The sequence below is a fragment of the Cryptotermes secundus genome, unplaced genomic scaffold (assembly GCF_002891405.2).
Source record: "Cryptotermes secundus unplaced genomic scaffold, Csec_1.0 scaffold1777, whole genome shotgun sequence".
In the NCBI taxonomy this organism is placed as follows: domain Eukaryota; kingdom Metazoa; phylum Arthropoda; class Insecta; order Blattodea; family Kalotermitidae; genus Cryptotermes; species Cryptotermes secundus.
Genome location: NW_019724777.1, coordinates 645,835 through 665,779, shown reverse-complemented (window position 1 = coordinate 665,779; position 19,945 = coordinate 645,835). Strand labels below are relative to the sequence as shown.

General features: G+C 39.4%; 2 protein-coding genes and 1 long non-coding RNA gene across 4 annotated transcripts in view; 2 read left to right on the top strand and 1 right to left on the bottom strand.

Annotated features, from left to right (window-relative positions):
• Positions 1 to 77: 77 nt before the first annotated feature.
• Positions 78 to 4,525, top strand: LOC111863096 (RNA transcription, translation and transport factor protein). Its single transcript, XM_023849123.2, has 5 exons — positions 78 to 294; positions 2,064 to 2,288; positions 2,600 to 2,683; positions 2,837 to 2,997; positions 3,648 to 4,525. Exons 1-5 carry the CDS (start codon positions 234 to 236, stop codon positions 3,849 to 3,851), a joined length of 735 nt encoding a protein of 244 aa, XP_023704891.1. The 5' UTR covers positions 78 to 233; the 3' UTR covers positions 3,852 to 4,525.
• LOC117282209 lies at positions 3,874 to 7,279 on the bottom strand. Its single transcript, XR_004512872.1, has 2 exons — positions 7,092 to 7,279; positions 3,874 to 4,055 (listed from the first exon to the last, which is right to left on the bottom strand). It is a non-coding gene; the product is annotated as an uncharacterized LOC117282209 (long non-coding RNA).
• A 164-nt stretch (positions 7,280 to 7,443) lies between these two features.
• LOC111863063 (proteasome activator complex subunit 4) overlaps positions 7,444 to 19,945 on the top strand; it is a 38,569-nt gene continuing 26,067 nt past the window's right edge. Inside the window, exons 1-10 of one of the 2 annotated variants that reach the window (XM_023849027.2) lie at positions 7,444 to 7,877; positions 10,412 to 10,552; positions 10,764 to 10,880; positions 11,238 to 11,282; positions 12,794 to 13,202; positions 13,518 to 13,666; positions 17,431 to 17,637; positions 17,716 to 17,989; positions 18,070 to 18,285; positions 19,272 to 19,370. In XM_023849027.2, the coding sequence (XP_023704795.1) occupies positions 7,657 to 7,877; positions 10,412 to 10,552; positions 10,764 to 10,880; positions 11,238 to 11,282; positions 12,794 to 13,202; positions 13,518 to 13,666; positions 17,431 to 17,637; positions 17,716 to 17,989; positions 18,070 to 18,285; positions 19,272 to 19,370 (1,878 nt within the window). In that variant the 5' untranslated portion in view covers positions 7,444 to 7,656. Of the gene's footprint in view, positions 7,878 to 10,411; positions 10,553 to 10,763; positions 10,881 to 11,237; positions 11,343 to 12,793; positions 13,203 to 13,517; positions 13,667 to 17,430; positions 17,638 to 17,715; positions 17,990 to 18,069; positions 18,286 to 19,271; positions 19,371 to 19,945 lie in introns of those variants that run through there. The other variant, XM_023849028.2, reaches the window with a different exon arrangement.

Here is a 19,945-nt window from a genome sequence, read left to right as displayed (position 1 = left end):
GCATTGGGACTGTGGACGTTCGATCTCTGCATAATTACACGCTCCGTGGTACATCTTGCTATTATTTACTAGCGAAATATTCTAGACCTTCTAGACCTTAACCATTCTTAAGGGCCATATTATTTAGTTGCTGGTAGTTACTGTGCAGATGAAGAGGTATATTTTATGTTTTCGAATTGACTGCAAGATCAGTCATAAATAATAATAGTTATACTGAGCAGATTATTGTCAGCATGTTTAAAAGGAAGCTGACGGCATTGGATTATCCTGATCCTGATCGCTTTAACGTGAACGGTAAGTTTGGTTATAGCGTGATACGCTGCAGTTTTGTAGTCGTATTCCGTCCGCGGACCGCATTTTATTGTATTTATTACACGTCCCAGCACTTCCGTACAAGGCTGTGGAGATCCATAGGATTGTGAGGTGTTGAGGCTCCCACATTTTCTAAACAGTCTGGTCACATTGAGATTGTCAGCCTTGTGCCTTGGCCACCCATAAACTCCCTGGAAGACCCCTGATTCTCATTTCTACAGTGTTCAAAGAAAACTATACAACCAAGTGTCCTTCAAATTAAATGTTAATCCACTAACAGCAAACAGTTTAAAATAACATTGGAAGTATTTCTGTTTGAATTGCACTTTCTGCTGTTACATAAATTTTTATTACAAAGAAATTAGTAATATACTGTAATCATATGTGTGTAAATTCTGCACACACACACAGGAGGGCAAATCAAAAAGTCTCTGCCCCTATTTTTTTTTCAGCCACAATAATTCACATACAGGGAAATCAAAATACAGGCAGTGTTCTAAGTACCTTAGACTATTTTTCCACATAGTCACAACCCCGGTTCAGGCATTTGTCCCATTGCACCACTAGTTTGGAGATGCTGCTGTTGTACAATTCGGCTGGTTGAGCGCAGAACCACCGCTGGACAGCAGTTTTCGCGTCGTCGTTGGAAATGAACCTCTGGCCTGTCAGGAACTTCTTCAGTGAACCGAACACACAATCACTGGGTGCGAGGTCTAGACTATACAGTGCATGCTCCATAATCTCCCATCCGAATGACTGCAGTCGGGTGGCGGTCCTGTTTACCACATGAGGCCTGGCGCCATGGAGGAGAACCACATCATTCATGAGAATCCCTGGGCGCGACTGATTATGTGTTCGGTCCACTGAAGAAGTTCCTGACAGGCCAGAAGTTTATTTCCGACGACACGAAAACTGCTGTCCGGTGGTGGTTCTGCGCTCAACCAGCCGAATTGTACAATTGGTGCGATGGGACAAACACCTGAACCGGGGTGGTGACTATGTGGAAAAATAGACAAATTTACGTAGAACATTGCCTGTATTTTGATTTCACTGTATGTGTATTATTGTGGCTGAAAAAAAAATAGGGGCAAAGACACTTCGATTTGCCTTCGTATATAAATAAATCATGTGTGTATATTATTATGCAAAGAGGGTAGTGAAATATATATATATATAGTTCTTTCATATATGTATTTTGTAATCATGTATGCACTTCAGTCTTTTTACATTGTATTTCGTCATTGCAGATGTTCTGTAACTGTAACTATAATGTATCTTTAGGTATTTTCTGAGTATGATATATAGACCCTGATTTGTCCTACATTCATCTTTCTGTGAGGTACAGAAAGCACGTGGGGGCTCATGGTAGTGTAGTTGGTTGAGGCACTGTGCTACAAGCCAGAAGATCGGGGTTTCATTTCCTGATGGTCATTGGATTTTTCAATTGACCTAATCTTTCCAGCTGCACTATGACCCTGAGGTCAACTCAGCCTCTAACAGAAATAAGTACCAGGAATCTTCCTGGGGCTAAAGGGTGGCCAGCACATAAGGCTGACAACCTCACTGCCATCTGTGGGTCGACTGTCTAGAAAATGCAGGAGCCTCAACATCACAGAACCCAATGGGCCTCCACAGTCTCTTACGGGGATAGCTTTACCTTTTTAAGGAAACCATTCATATGTCATCATGTGCGAGGATCTTGTATTTCAATGACAGAAATTTAATATACGAAACCACATTCTGGATTTCAGATACCAGCGAATACAAGAATCTTGTCCTGTGGCTTGAAGATCAGAAGATTCGCCATTATAAGATAGAGGACCGGAAAGCCCTTAGGGATATAAATTCTTCTGATTGGCCAAAAACTTTCAAACAGTACAGAGATGATCTAGCTTGCCCAGTGCTTAGTGAGAAGCCAGGTGAACAGCTGGAATGGTTGCTGGCATTTGCTGTCCGGCTGGAATATTCTGACAGTGGCAAGTAACATTTTCTCTTATTTTATTCTTTGTGTGATTCTGTAAAAGTATGTGGATGACAGAGTGATTGCCCATGGGTGATAAGCAAAGGACTCTGTGACAAGTACTATGAGCTGCAAGAAAGTCAGTGTCACACCATATATTTTCCTCCAAACTTTTTGTTTGCAGTCATCACCAAGCTCATATCAACAGAAAAGCATTGCCTTGCTAGCTGTGGGGAGTCATGAGTTGGCCTTGTAAGTTCAGGAATTAATGAAAAAATGACACAGTCTGGCCTCATCACACTAAATACTGTAATTTTGATGTTGCAGTGGAGAAGTACAAGAACTGTGTTAAGAAAAATGAACTCAATACTCCAAAAGTTGTGTCTGCCAATCCACTGGATAATCTCGACTGTAAGCAAAGTTCATTTCTGTGTGCATGTTAAAGGAGTTCACATTTATTATTTTAATAAGCCACTTAGAACAAATTGTCAGAACACAAAGCTTTCTGAGTACTTCACTGATAATGTAGTATCCTTCTTTATTAAAGTAATTGTAATATTGCAGTTGAGGGTGAAGATTTCAAGAGAGGTGTCAACACACTTGCGCAGTTGTTGCATGTTACTCAACATCCAGATCATCTAATTACCTTAAAGGCAGTGAGTAAGGTGGTATGCCAGCGACTCTCATCTGAAGCCATAGAAAACCCAAGTAACTTCATTGTGAAGGTTTGTGCATTTTAGCTAGCTCAATGTCTGGTGTTCTGTAAAACTTTTTAACATAAATGTTCACCACAATCAGGGCATTAGAATATTTTCACTGTTCATAAACTAGAAACTGGGTTAAAATTACATACAGTCTTCTTGGATGTTTCAGATAAACCTGTTCCCCCCCCCCCCCATCATCAGTGCACTGTTGTGATGGAGGTAGAGGGTTCCTCCGAAACTTTAGTACCTACAGTATTTACCAAACTAAACATCACATCTCAGAAAACTGTAATCTTTAAATTCACCGCTCTGAGAATTTTAAATCTTATAGAAGTTGCTGTGGTGTGATTCTCAGTAGAGAGCTTTTATATATTGCTTCCAAATGATAAAGAAAAAATCATAAAGGTTCCAGTTCTGTTTGTAAAATTCTGCAATATACCCAACACTTAAAGCATCCAAATTTTAGTAAAAGTTTCATATTCTGAATGCCCTGGGGCAGAGTATCCAGGATGTGGAAAGAACTCTGATGGTATCATGGAAATACTTAAACCTTTCATTGTAGCTGGTATGAGTTTGAATAATGTGAAATGACAATAACACTGGCTCATATGAAACAGGGCATGTTATCTTCATATGTGTATTTTTCCTCTTGAGCTTGTTCTCTCTTACAGGGTAAACCATTTCCTTTTCAAGAAGCTGACCTTGGATTTGACACTGGAGATTATGTGTTGAATCAGGCAGCAAAGATTCTGCGTCTTCTGTACATTCATAACCTCCGGGATTTGCAGACACGTATTAATGAGTGTATTGTGGCAGTACAAAGTGTGACAGCAAATCCCAAAACTGATACAAAGCTTGGGAAAGTTGGTAAATGAAATTACTGTATATCAGTATTTGTGAGTTTTAAATGTATATTATTTAATATATGACATGATTCTATCGGGATTCTCATTTTTCTAGAAGCAAATAACAATGTCAAACTTCTTAGGTGTAACATACATAAGTTCAGGATGTTCGGAAGCTGTCATACAAACGTCCCTCCGAATCGACTAATCGAGCAACTCCAAACCCTGTGATTACTGGAATTAAAAGAAATAGACACTTTAATAAATATAATTTAAAAATGTGTAAATTCAGTATAGGAGAACAGCTGTATTTCAAACGTTTCCTGCTGTATGTAGAAGGCAAAATATTAAGACATATTTTATATGTTTATTTTTTTTTTTTAAGATCTGATATAAAAGTTCATTTTTCAGACTCATAGTTTTAAGTGCTAGCGCACACCAAGGAAACTGACAACTGCAGCACAGCTGCAATTTCCGAGAATTGTTATCAGCCTAAGTTGAACACATGTTTTTGAATGGAGCAGCACAATTGAGAAAATGGCAATGCAACTCGCAGAAAGACTGAAAAACTCAACTTCTAGGCAACAGAGCATGCCAGTCTTCTCACAATTGCATTGCCATGTGGTTTCCTAGTGTCAGCTGTTATATAATGTATGTCAGTGATTCAGTTGTTTCTTAAGATGGCATGAAAGGTTGATAAAGCAGCTGATTTTGTTTTTGTGCAGTTAATTGAGCAAGAGCCTGCTATACATCACAAATGCCACCCAGACTATACTAGGCAGGACAAAATAGATTTAGCTTGGGAAAGAATTTCTGATGAGATGGAGCCTGGTATGCATTCAATGATAGAGGAAACCTGGCAGCAGCATAGAGTGGACACAACATTTTTCATGGATTGCTGCTGTAACTGCCGATAGCAGAATGAGTCATTAGTGCTGATAAATGTGCGCAGTCAAGTGGTCCGATTTTGTCACTGCAGGAAGTCGCATTAATGGCCAGTCTTTGTTAGAGTTGTTGATAGGTGGCCCACATTTATACAGAAATGAAGTTCACTATTGAACAGCGTGTTTATTGTCAAAACTTTGGCAAGAAAAAAACTTACAGAAAATGTATCCATAAGTTTTGTCATAAATATCCTGACTCTCCAGGTCCCACAAAGTCATGTGTATCCAAGCTTGTGTAAAAGTGGCGGGCTAGAGGTTGAGTGTGTGACAAAGAAGCAATCAAAGACTGACTGACTGACTGACTGAAGAAAAGGTTCGGGATATTGAGGTGTGACTACAAATCAGCCCTCGAAAATCATTAAGACGCTTAGCACAGGAAACTGGTGTTTTGCTAGGATCTGCTTTCTCAGCCACAAAATTAATCAAATCACCCATATAGAATAACAGCTGTGCATAAGCTGAAACAACCAGACTATGCAGCAAGAATTCATTTTTTCAATTGGCTGTTGCGAAATGTGCACGATGGAATCTTGGATCCACAGCTTCTGTTCATGACTGATGAAGCATGGTTTCACATTAGTGGCCATGTTAGTGCACAAAAGAAAAATAAGGAGTGATGAAAATCTTCATATTTTATAGGAAGTGCCATTACGTAGTGAAAAGGTGGGGATGTGGTGTGCTGTAGTCTGTGGTGAAACACTGGCCCCTTATTTTTTTCACAAAACTCTGACCGCTATACTAATGATATACTGAATCCATTCTTCAATCAGCTGACTGCTGAAGAAAGACAATAATGGGTATTTTCAGCAAGGCAACGCTACAGCACATTCAGCTAATGCAACCATGGCTGCAATATGGGACGTATTTCGACAGAATAATCAGCAGAAGACTGTGGCCTCCCAGATCCCAGTTTTTGCAATTTTTATCTTTGGGAAAACCTAAAGGGAAATCCTCGCAGCACTGAAGCTCTGCAGAGTGAAATAACATGCGTAATTTGGTTCAGTTACTACGGACCAACTTCAGAATGTGCCACATTATTTATGCAATGCAAGGCATGTTTGCAAGCAGAAGGGGGTCACCTTCAGCACCTGTCATAAGACACAGTAAGTTTGTGTTATCTTTTTACATTCTTATAAATGTGTGCATTTACAGAAACTGATGTGAGGGAATCAGAGAGACTACTTCACTCTCGCTAGCAGGGAAGGGCACAGTAGTCATGGAGAAATGTTCCATCCGCTCTATGCCGCTGTCAGGTTTCCTCTACGGCTGTATTAATGCAACTTACTGCACTGACAAGATCAGACCACCTGATGGCGCACATTTATAGTGCTAATGACTCATTCTACTGTCGGCAGTTACAGCAGAAATCTCTGAGAAATGTGTCCTCTCTATACTGCGAGTGTACCAGTGCATATACATACACATTTCTTTAATCCAACATTCGTCCAGGAGATGTATGTTGCATGATGCCACTTGAGCAAAAGAGACATTAAACAACACAGTACGTAAATTACAAAGTAAGTACAGAATCTAGTAAGAAAAAAGGTGAAGTCCCTGTGCTTAACTAATTAAGCACTATGCCATGAATATGTATGGGGGAGTGGATGAATAGATCCACGTTTTCTTGACCTCAGCACTAGTTGAAGGCGAGTGGTCAGCTTCACGCCACTTTACCCCCAGGAAAGAGCCCCTGGTACACTAATAGTATAACAAAATATAAGTGCTTAAATGTAGGCAATATAAGAAAGACTACAATTTATGAGAGGAATATTTTCAGTAGAGGTTATCCATAATGAGAAATTTGAAGGATTTGCATTTGTAAATTTTACTATTTTAGTCTTTTTCATATTTAATGTCACTTGATGGACCATAAAACCATTTAATGTTCTTATATAGAGCGTCATTAAGGATTGTATAGAGTTCTTCATAGCTGTTACTGGAAATTGAGATACTTGTATAATCGGCATACACTGACCTATTAGGGTTAACAAAACCGATAAATCATAAAAATAGATGTTAAACAGGAGTGGCCCCAATACCGATCCCTGAGGTACACCATGTTTAACAGTTTTTCCTAGATGAATGATTACATGTACTCAAAAGCTTCAATTTCACTCTTTTATTTCCTGTTGTGCAAAGCGTGACTTGAACCACTCTAGGCTTTTGACACCTTAAAATTGGAATTCTTTTAGCAATAATTTGTTATTTACACAGTCCGGCGTTTAGTCAAGTCACAAAAACACCTTCAATGTATTTATTGCTTCCAGCATTTAAAATAATTTTAGTAAGTTTATGTGTAACATTAATTACACACGATTCCTTTTACCTGTTGCGATTGCCAACATACCACCTTGGCTGTAACCTTTAAATCGATAACCATGGTAGCCTATATATAGTCCTGCACAAGTCAAAGTTATGCCGCTGATAATTCTGCATGACAGACAGGCTTTAGGGTCTTCAGGCCGTTCCACATCGGTCGACATTTTCTTCTGCGAAATCATACACGTGTAGCGCACAAGTACGCAAAAGGTACGGTAGTCTATCCGACAGATGGCAGGCTAAGAAAATGGTAACGATAGTTAATAACAGCAACATATAAGTATGCCCCAGACGACATTTGAAGCGTGTGAAACACAGTCCAGAGGTTCATATAGGAATTAGATACCTTACATACGTTTGGGGCAAACATATTTGTTGCATGGTTGTGTTCGACTGAGTTTCTTTGGTATCTACGTCAGTTTTCAATATGGCTCCAGTGCAATGACTATTATTAAAGCAGGAGTGAAAGAGCAAGTTGTTATAGTGATGTAATGGAACTCAGTTGCGCGTATCAGTGACAGAACGAATTTAGTACAGTTGTATATGTCCATGCGTGTTCGGTAGAAACAGTCATGATGGACGAAGACAATAGAGAAAATATTGGTGGACGTATCAAGAGGTTGGGATATAAGCCCCAAAGAGAAATTGTGTATTGTAAACTTTTACCTTATGCTGACCAGCTTGATGAAGAATCAGTACGCATGTTGTCAGAAATTAAAGCAAACTTGGGAAGAGCGGTGATGATGAGAGAAATGAGACCTGGATGCGGAATGTGGACTGCAAGATTGACGAAGTATGATATAATTTTTCTGAAAAATAATATACAAATATTTTTCATATTTTAGATGACAGCCTGCAATGAAATAATAATTAACCGAAACTTATAAGGGAATAAGTTAGATACATAGGTTTATAAGTAGTCTATGGAGACTGGTTACTTGGGTTGTGGGAGAAGTAATTGAGGTAAAACTGTTTCTGTGCTTAATTAAGTAGTACACCGCACATACTTGTGAGCTTGGATAACACAGTTGGTATAGAGACTAGCTACTGGCTGGAGGCCGAGGAATCGGAGTTCGAGTCCCGGTGGGGTCAAGAATTTTCACTACTCCATGTCATCTAGACCAGCTCTGCAGTCCACCCAACCTCCTATCCAATGGGTACCAGGGGCTCTTTCCCTGGGTGTAAAGCGGCCCGGGCATGAAGCTGGCCCCTCAACTCCAGCTAGTGTCAAGGTGCCAAGATACCCATGAAACTAGTTAGGCTTATTAAAATGCGTTTAAATGAAACGTATATTAAAAGTCCATTAGGTAAGCATTTGTCTCGTAATTTTCTTATCCAGACTGGTCTAAAACAAGGAGATGCTTTATTGCCACTACTTGCTTCAGAATATGCCATTAGGAATTTCCAGGAAAACTAGATGGGACTGGAATTAAATGGAACACATCAGCTGTTGGTCTATGCTTATGATATGAATCTACTGGGTGATAATGTAGATACCATAAAGAAAAACACACAAACTTTAATTGACACTAGCAAGGAAGTTGGTCTAGAAGTAAACAGAGAAAACTAAGTATATGTTGCTGTGTCATCTGAATGCAGGGCAAAATCATGACATTAAGATAGTTGACAGACGTTTTGAAAATGTGACAACAGTTCAGTTATTTGGGAACGACTATGACAAATCGAAACCTGACTCAGGAGGAAATTAAGAGGAGATTGAATTGTCTTCTTGTCTGCTATCTAAAAACATAAACATTGGAAGGTACACAGCTATAATTTTGCCCGTGGTTCTGTATGGGTGTGAAATTTGCTCTCTGACATCAAGGGTGGGACGTAGACTGAGGGTGTTTCAGAACAGGGTGCTGAGGAGAATATTTGGACTGAAGAGCGATGAAGTGATGGGAGGTTGGAGAAAACTGCATAATGAGGAGCCTCAGAACTTGTGCTCTTCTCCAAGTATAATTAGAATGATCAAGTTAAGGAGGATGAGATGGGCAGGGAATGTGGCACAAAAGGGGGAGAAGAGGAATGATTAGAGGATACTGATGGGAAAGTCAGAAGGAAAGAGACTTCTAGGAAGACCAAGACTTAGGTGGGTGGACAATATTAAAATGGATCTTAGAGAGATAGGATGGGATGGTATGGATTGGATTGGATTGATGTGGCTGATGATAGAGACCAGTGTAGGGTTCTTGTGAATACTGTAATGAACTTTTGGGTTCCATAAAATGCTGGGAAGGTCTTGAGTACCTGCACAATTGGCGGTTTCTCAAGAAGGGCTCAGCTCCATGAGTGAGTGATATGACCTCCGCAGGCTGATTGTAAATTTTGGGGACAAGGAACTTAGTTGTTTTAGTTTCCTGCACAGATTTATCATAATATTATGGGTGTGCTGTTTTTTTACAAATTCTGTCTAGTTTATTTTGCTAATAATTTAAGCTTAACTTGTACTCTTCTCCAAGTATAATTAGAATGATCAAGTCAAGGAGGATGAGGTGGGCAGGTCATGTAGCACGAATGGGGGAGACGTGGAATGCGTATAGGATATTGGTGGGAAAGCCAGGAGGAAAGAGACCACAGGGAAGACCAAGGCGTAGGTGGGTTGACAATATTAGAATGGATCTTAAAGAGATAGGATGGGATGCTATGGATTGGATAGATCAGGCTCAGGATAGTGACCAGTGGAGGGCTCTTGTGAACACGGTAATGAACCTTCGGGTTCCATAAAATGCTGGGAAATTCTTGAGTAGCTGCAGAATTTGCAGCTCCTCCAGAAGGGCTCAGCTCCATGGGTAAGTAAGTAATAATTAAAGCTAATTTATTATTTGCAGACTCTTGGTTTCTGAGAGTATTTGATAATTTCACAAAACTTGTCATCGTTTTCCAAGAGTATTTTATTAATGTCATCAACAAAGAGAATGGATTTTTACATTGAGGTTATAATGGGTGGATGATCAATAATTTTTACTGTAAAACAGAGAGAACCAAATTTGGGCCTTCTGGGGCTCCACACTGTACTCTATATCAGACTTTATCACAACTCTGTGGTTCCTGTTTGTAAGGTATGATTCTAACCATTTGCTTGCATTCCAATGTGAGTAGTATCATATGATTCACACAGTCAAAAGGCATGCAAGGTCACAGAATATTCCTTACCATCACAAATCATGGAGTACTATGACTGATAACATTTTTGCTATTAAGACAAGTGTAGTTGGCCCAGAAGTAGGAACCAAATTAAGTTGAGCTGTGGTACCTTACAGTGTATGTGTACAGTGTACATTGGTATGCTTGCGTGTGTAGCCCACAGCTGCTTTCTGTCTGCAGGTATGTGAAGTTGTATGGAATGAAGTTTTCAAAGGAAGACCACCTGACTTTCATTCATCTGATGTATCAGCTAGTGACAATCCCCAACTTGGAGCCATGGCTGGTCAGCAAGTTTGCACAGGCATTGATTATTCTTTTGAAGTGAGTAATTTGTCATCTGTGTTGTGAGGTCCTGTTTGCACCCAACACTGTGATGGAATATAACAGACGTATACTGTGTTGTGCAGGTGCAATGGTGAATTGCACATGTACATTTTCACTTAACAATTTCTTGTTTTTGATCCTGTATTGTTTACCTAAACATTTCCTGTGTGTGTCAAATTAAGATCTCTGTGGTGCACGCTGTTTCCAGGAAGAAGGAGCTGATCTCTCCAGAAGAACTGGTGCTTCCATGGAGGCCCTTATATGATCTCTGTAAGCGGATCATGGTCACTAGTCCCGGTGCTGTTGGCATGTACCGCTACTTTTCGTAAGTGTGAATTTTTTAGTTGATATAACAAAATGTCACTTCTACAAACATTTGTACCTCCTGCATTGCACTGTTTGTAGTCTAATTGCTGCAGGGGGAAAGGGGGTTGAAACTCAAACAGTAGTGTTGGTATGACTTAACGTTTCTTCGGAGTAACAAAATTTATTCGCCATGCAGCAGGATCTGTAATAGCATTGTATGGGCATTCAGGATGGAGGATAATAAAATAAGACAATGTATGGAAAGATGTAAGCCTCCTGTTATTCTGTGCTGTACAGAACAAGGAGAATTCAGACTTGTGAACTGTGTGAATGGACACAGTGGCCTCTAAGTGTTGTGTTGTGTTCACTGTTGCAGGTCACTTGACACCACTCTAAACTCAATGGTCCATGCTGCCAGGTAGTAAGTACTGGATTGTTTTGCAGACAGTGGTCAGTGTGCTGGTGGGAGTGTGGAAATGAAGTCAGTATGCTTTTTGCACTTTATGATGGAAATATATTAAAAGTAAATGACTGCTACAAAACATATTTTTGAAAAATAAGGTATAAGGAAAGTAAAGTACAGAGCTGAAACAAATTAATCTTTTAATATTTAGATAATGATTCATGTTGGTACACAGTTATGGTGTGAGGTTTATACTTTGTCACCCACACCCAGTTGGAAACTGTTACGATAGTGAAAAACATCGATCTTGATGAATTTCCATGTTTTCAGAACCCAAGAAAACGAAAAAGTCATTTTAGGAATACATTCTGTGCATGCCTGCATGCACGTATATGCACATGAACACACTGTTATGTGAACACTTGGACAGATTTTATTTATATTTGGTATTTAAGATTTTTTCTATCCATCATAGGTCAGTGTTTGGTGAATATGAACATTTAATCTCCAGGCCCCAAAATAGCAATTTCTCCTGAAATGACTGTAGCAATTTCCATTAAATTTCAGTCATTCATGGAGACCATTTCCCTAAATAAAACTGAACATATGGTATCTTCAGAGACATCCTCTAGTGGCCCAATAAAAAAAAGTCAGTGTTCTTGAAAGTGACAAAACTGATGTTGATTAAATTGTAATCATCTCTAGAGGCAGCATACCAGATGGTATTTCATAGGCCAAAGCATCCCAAACATGACAGGATTTGAAGAACAGCTCCCCATCTGGGGCTCAGTTGCAGAGTGTTATTTTTCTCATAAACAGCTCTTTGCAATTTCGGTTAAACTTCTTCAGATATATAATACTCATGTTCCCAAATAAAACTATATTGGTTACAAGTAGATACTCTAGGGTTCTGATGATGGTGTATAACACAGAGATGTTGGGTTTGTAATTAGTGATTGAGGCTAGCTCTTTCTAAGGGACCCAGCAGAGTAGATGTCTTCCCTCACCTGAGGATGGAAACAGATCCAGTTTCCAAAACGTGTTTTTTCCTAGTTATTTAGAATCCAGACAATGGACAAAGTCAGAAAACCCAGTATCCCTGTATATTGGTTACATTTGCCATAAAATGATAATTTCCTCTCTAGGGGATCTAGGAGCAGCCATACATTTAGAAATGGTTTCTATTTAGAGTAGATAATTGTTTTTAATTTTTATTCTAGGATAGTAGAAGGGTGTGATCCATCAAGGGTATATGAGAAAGTATGTTCAGTGTCTTTGCACCAGTTTTCTTTCAATTGAAAGGCAGTACTGTAATTAATTCAACAAGAAAGTGAAAGTAGAATGTATACAATGAAGAGAAAGTTTTATGTGTTTCAATTCAAGGAACTGGAATAATTTCAGTTATGTATACACAATTAAATACAGGTCTAATTATAAAGAAGTATCCTCAGACAAAGAGATGAAATATAAATTTTTGCATTTTCCACATAGGGCTACACAGAGATCAGTGATTATGAACCATGTTGCAGCTATTTCCCTGCCTCAGCCACGCAGGAGGTGTTGGATATGTTCCGGCCCCGTCTGTGCCCATTTGACTCAGGTGCAATGTGCACTACAGTCGAAATGCTGGAATGGTTCCTTCCCATTTCACTGCCTCCTGTAAAGAGCTGCTTGGGTCACCAGCTCTGGTTCCATGAGTTCATGAATCTATGGGAGGTGTGCCACAATGCACCAGCCTGGGAAGGCGACATATTATGGCTAATGGCACGGCTGGCACGTTGCAACATCGGCTACATTGACTGGGAGCCGTACATCCCACTCATGTTCACAAGGTTCTTGCGCAGCCTCAACCTCCCTGTGTCCTACAAGAATGTGCAGTCTTCCAAACATCATAAACTGGACTCTTCAGCCATTGCACTTTGGACTGTATCTGTAGTGGTGAGTTAATACGAGCCTCTACATAGCTGTCACCACTTTTCATCTGTATCTGATTCGGTCTGACAGTCACAGACCATTGGAGACATCACAGCTACCTGAAAAAGGTTTCAATAATAGGAATATCTGATATAAGATTAATTTTGTACTCATTATTCACATTGTGGATTATGTTTACAGTAAGTGCATACAAGTATATGCTCTCTGACACTACACATGCTGAAATACAAACAGAGAACTGTAGTCCTGTCTCTCTGTCTTACAGTATAGTGGCATAAGTGTGTGGTTGACAGTGATATCAGTATATTTATATTTCAGGGAGGTGGAAGCACTGCACAGAAGTACCTGGACAAGTTTATGAAGGCAATTGAGTCATACTTTCATCCTGCAAACTTTGGGCGTTGGCTGGTGAAGCTCAAGGACTTATTACGCAAACTGCCATACTATTTCATTCAGCGACTGCATACGTTAGTACAGTGCAAATCATTTTCATCCATGGGTTTTCATTTCACAGTTTGTTTTCAGTCTTGTTTTTCTTCCATAGTTATCCTCCCATATTTATTTATGATTTATTTTCTGGCACTATGCTACAAGCCAGAAGGTCATATGTTAAATTCCCAATGTCATTGGTTTTTTCATTTCAGTTTCCTTCCAGCCGCACTATGACCCTAGGGCCGGCTCAGCCTCTAACAGAAATGAGTACCAGGAATCTTCCTGTAAGGCTGACAAACTCATTGGCATCTGTGAGCAGATTGTTTACAAAATGTGGGAGCCTCGATGTCTCACAACTCTATGGACCTCCATGGCATGTTATGAGTACAAGGATAGCTTTACCTTTTTTCTCTATTTGTTTATTTTATCTCTCATACTTTTTTTTCTAATCCACTCAGTCTCATTCTTGGTGTTTGTTAATTGTTGGTCTGTCTTGATTTTCAGTTCTCTTTCTCACCCTTTACTGATTGGTCCAGTTTACTTTTTACCTCCATACATTAACCTTTAATGTACTGACTTTTAAATTACCAGCAGCCCTCTACGGCTGGAATTTAAATGGCTCTAAGTCTTTAACATTGCAGACTTTCAGAAAAAATGCATATTTTCCATTCTATGCAACATAGAAATATGAACTAAAAAGAAACTGAAAGACAATAAAATTTTCTACATATACACAAAAGAGGAAATTACAGAAATGAAAATTAGCTGTGATTATTTTGTCATGAAATGCAAAATATATTCTTTATTATATATGTTATGAAATTCCAAAGGACTTACCCGTTGTTTTTTCTTCAACCTTGAATCATGGTGATATTATAAATATAATCACGCTAAAATAAATAAATAAATAAATAATAAAATAAATTTCTCCCTGTAACAGGCCGAGAAGGCCCATAGGGTTGTGAGATGTTGAGGCTCCCACATTATCTAGACAGTCAGCTCAAAGATGGCAGTAAGGTTGTCAGCCTTACTCCCTGGCCGTGCTTTGCTCCCCAAGAAAATTATTTAATTAATTCCTGGTACTCATATCTGTTAGAGGCTGAGTCAACCCCAGGTCCATAGTGCGGCTGGAAGAATTAGGTCAATTGAAAAAATCCAATGACCTCATTGGGACTTGAACCTGCGACCTTATGGCTTGTAGCATAGCCCCTCAACCAACTATGCTACCGTGTACCCCTAAATATAATCACACTATATACAAGAATGTTTTGTTCACACTGTACACAAGTTTGAACTGCATCACTTCACAGTTTACGATACCTCATACTCTGACGCGTGTGCGCCACTTCTCAAAACAGTCCACCACATACAGCCCAACATCACACTTTTTAAAGTAGAAAAGCGTTCTTCTGCTTTTCTAATTTAGAGAACAAACACAACGTCTTTGTTTCACTTTGGTTGACCAGTGTTGTGAATGTTTCACCTCCAGTTGACTCAGTTGGGTCCCAGGCCTCCCCCGAGAAATGCCACTGACCGTGATATTCGCCTCGTGCAATTGAAGAATGAAATCCTGCACTAATATTTCGCAGAATTTTTTATGTGTCGTTTTTCCATCACAAGACTTTTGTAATAGATATGCATTTAGAATATTCGTATCTAGAAGGTGGAAAAACAATTTCTTTGTCCATTTCCATGTCCTCTGAGCAATGCCATAACTGGGTACCATCCTGTCAGATATATCCACAAAGCCCATGTGTGCATTGTAGTCTTCAATTACATGGGTTTTGACAGCATGGTCAGATTCATCTTGGAAGTTTCCATCCAATATAGGAGGGTGCGTATTCATCAGAACATACACATCACGCTTGTCTTTCCAACGAACAACACTTAGATGCCCCTTGACTCTTGTAACAATATCCCCTTTTTTTCAATTTTATTGATTTGGGCCAAATTTCTTGTGGCATTCCACACCTATCATTGTAAACGGTGCCACACAAATTTATTTTCCTCTCTAATAGATCATCAAATAATGCAGGGGAACTGGAATAATTGTCCACTTAAATTTTGTGTCCTAAGCCTTCTACTCTTCGAATTAGCTGGAGAAAAATGCCATGTGTTGATGTAATTTCTTCTGTCAGAAGTTGCCTTTGTTTCCCTAAATAAACTGTCATATCATATGTATAGCCAAGAAAATCGCGAAGCTTGTAAATTTTTATACCAACTCTTTTGTGTTTCTTCGGAATGTACTGATGAAAAATCACCCTTCCTTTGAAGAGCGCTATGACTTCATCAACAGCAAGATGTTCCGATAGATTGTAAAGTTCACAAAATTTGTTGTTCAGATTGTAAAAATCTTTTATAATTTGGGCCATCTTGATTTGCAGGAACTTCATTATTTTCAAAATGCAGGAATCTCAAAATGTGGAAGAAACGGTCTCGTACCATGGTGTTATGGTAGAATGTAGTGTAGCATTGTTCATCTCTTGATCAACAATTTTTGAGGCTGTCCTGTTGATTGTGGCCCATTTGAATTATTATTGCCAAAAATGTATACATCTCTTCAATTGTAATGTCGGGCAGTTGAACAGAAGGGCTTGGAGCATCTTGGCATGCCGTAAATTGATGGAAATATCTATTGGTTTCTTGTAACAAGATTTGGAATATTTGCTGGAAAACAGAATGAAAATGGAAAAAGAAGAGGACTGTGCATTTATATTGGGAGCAGCTTATCTGTTGATTCCACTCGGAGGACCAGTGAAGTCTAGTACCTTTGGCAAATCCTCGGGTCTTCTTTCACGAAACCTAATTTCCGTTTCCTCTGCTTCATTACCTGATGATGATGATGATGACATATTTTCATGAGGTTCAATGAACTCATTGAATTCTTCTAACTCTTCATCAGATTCCTCTTCCATCAATATTTCCGCGTCGAGAAGTTTTGAATATCGGGCACGTTTTTGGGGTTCCATCTTGGGGGAAGGGGGTTTCCAGCTAAATCGAATAAATTATGTTGATTGACAAAGTGATACACTCACCTATTAGTAATACTCGCAAAATAGTGATGTGAAGTAATTGTAATAGTAGTCAGAAAAGAGTGCCAGTCCGACACTGATACTGAAAGTCACAGTGGTGAAGATGCCTTTTACTCACAAAGTGATACTGGCTCAGTGGGTTTATACCTCTTCCGAGACACAAAATAAAAATGATATACAAAGAAATATATGACAATCCGACACTGACTTCCTAACTGATAATTCGCCACTGAAAATCAATCCTATGGAAGCTATGGAAGCACTGATCTGCAAGCACCGATGAATATTTACTCCTAAATTGTCAAAACAAAGCTGGGCTCTATTTGGCTGACAAGGTCATAAACAGTCATATCTAAATGTAAATAATATCGAAACCTGTACGGTGATAGGCGATTTCACTGTTCAGAGCTAACAAATGAACCTCCGACACGAACTTGCGTGGGTTTGTTTTGGTTTCAAACCCAAGATCAAACTGTGAGCACTCCCAAAGGGAGCACTTGTCCTGCCTCATATAACATTTGTCCAACACAGGGTGCTACTTGCTGTAGATATATATAACAAATTATATATATATATATATATATAACATTGTTAAATGTTAGTACTTGTATTAAATGGTGTAATTCTTTCCACTAATATTTTTTTTTTTGCTGCATCTGATATCCCAATTAACTTCAGTGGTCCAGAGGCTTGTAGGATGTCCCATCTCATTGCCAGTCCTTGTTTCACAACCTGTTCACACAGCCTTGTCATGCAACCTGTTGTAGGGAGCGGTACAAGAAGCTGACATGGGAGACGCCCATACCAGACAGTCACAGACTCACAGAGGAAGACATCACTAACTTTGTGCAGTCCATTAAACCTGTTGCAATGCAAGCTATGTTCTCCAAGATGGGTCTTGTAGAAGTAAGCCAAGCATTGCAGCATTTGGCAACATTGCGCCCAACAATCATCATTCCACAGATAATTGAAAGGTAAGTCACATGGCCAGGAAGAATTTGAACACAGAATGGTTTTCCATTCACATTTGTAACCTTATGCAATGTTGTCAGGATGTACTCTACACTGGAGATGCTGACAGAGCCCCACAAGCTTACAGCAGCCATGCAGTGCATGGTTGCAGTGGCACGACCAATGGTGCAGGGTGGTGCTTACAAAGAGGGACCAACTCACGTCATTCCATTGCTCATGTCAACATTGCCAGGAATAGACCCAAATGACATCAAGAAGTGCTTTGTCACGTTCCAGTTCATTTCCACGTTTGCAGCGTTGGTTCCCATTGTGGACTGCTCATCCGCCCCAGAGTACTGGAGGAATCTGACAGAGGTACTTCAGAAGCATGAGTAGTGAGTGCTGGATGGTTGGTCACTCTAGAGCAGACTGTGATGCTTGTTGTCTGCTTGCAGGAGGAGGAGATGATTGCTCTAGCCACAGCAGACTTTGAGGATTTTGTGCTGCAGTTCCTTGACCGTTGCTTCTTACTCATAGAGAGCAGCTCTATGGAGGTAACTCGTCTGGAACGTGAGGAGGACAAGCGCAGTAAGCTGGAGAACATGGCAGAAGGGGCACTGTCTTCCACCTGTACCACTGTGCTCATGCAGACCTCATCTCAGATCTTCAAGGTATGAAGTACTGCAAGCAAGTACTGAACTCTGTTAATGTCAGTACTCACCATTGGACCTAATCTTGAGCCAGTTCAGTCCAGTCCCTGTTACATATGAATCCAGTCTCTGCTTGTTTTTAACTGCTGCTGTATAAAATTAGACCTGGAGTGTGGCCTCATGTCATTTTCTCATTTTGTATAAAATTCATAGTAATGAAGTGCTTTAATCTATTAGATGTAGTCACATTTTGAAATCTAGTAAAGGGTCCACACTGGAAGATGAGTCACAGATTTGAATGTTTCCCACCACGTAAATCCTTGAGTCACCACTGGTAAGAACAGGCCCTAGGACTTGACTGATATTAAAAAAACAATATTAATTTGCAATCACAGTTCTTGAATTTTTATGCTTGATGTCTCCTCTGGTTCTACTTTTGCGGCTTTCGGCATCATGTCACAGTATGTAGTATGAAGGTTTGCAGAGCAAAGTAAATGATTTCTTTCAAATCATATATTTCGATTGTCCATAGTTGGTTGCATTGCCAGAGAGTGAATTTCTTATATAAAACAAACATGTCTAAATTATCTTAGAAGGAGTTCCTTTGAGAACCATTACATGGTCACTGATGATAAGCTGCTTTTTCAATAATGTAAAATGGTTTTTGTCTGCATCAGCAAAGTTATAAGTTTCATTGTAGGAACACTAGAGTTTCCTCATTTAAAACAATTAAAGAATTGTGCCAGAGGTAGGAAGTATGGCTGATGTAGGTTTTAGCTAAACACACTGTGAAAGTTGGCCAGCAAACAAATATCAGCAGTGATGGAGGGAGCCCACAGCAATTGTAACAGTTGTCTAAAACACTTTGTACTTTTACTTTATTCATTAATAATTATGACATTTCAGATAAATACAAAATTAAGGTTATGCACATTATGCTGAGTTCGCTTCAGAACAATGGATGAGGTCTGTCTCTCTCTAACTCATGTGTGTCTGTCCTGTTACAGTCAGCGCTGAAGAAGCTCCACTCCTTTGTGACAGGACGGATTCTTGAGACAAAGGTGGCAGGACACTTCATAGCGACAGTGGTTCGCTCATTTTCCAAGGTCAGTATTTTCCAGTTATTACAGATAAACTGAAACAAACAGAGACTTCCTAACCCTGCTTGGGGATGCACTTCGTGAAACCAAGTTACTGTTATATGGCCACATTGAGCATTTTATTGCAGGGCTGTTAGTATACCAAATCCTAGGAAGTGGATGCACATTGGATTGAACACAGCTACGGAGCAAGAATCATTTAATGCCCATCCTTTTAATATTGTTACAACAACACATTCCATAAAAAATGCAACAAATTATTTCTTTTTTCTTTCACTTTAACTTTTGACACAACATGTTTCGGCACTAAATGGCCATCTTTAGGTGTCTTACTATGCTAAAACTGCTACACTGCACCAATATTATTCATTCATTACATATGCAACTCCATGCTTCCTGATGCAAACTGTCATAGTTGTGGTCTAACTGGTATGGGCTAAAAGAGCACACACTGCCTGTTTTTCTATTTGTAAGCCCATTGTTGTGTTATGTTTGCAGTCTAATTTTGCATAGTAAGATGCCTGAAGATGGCCATTTAGGGCTGAAACATGCTGTGTTGAAAGTGAAAGTGAAAGAAAGAA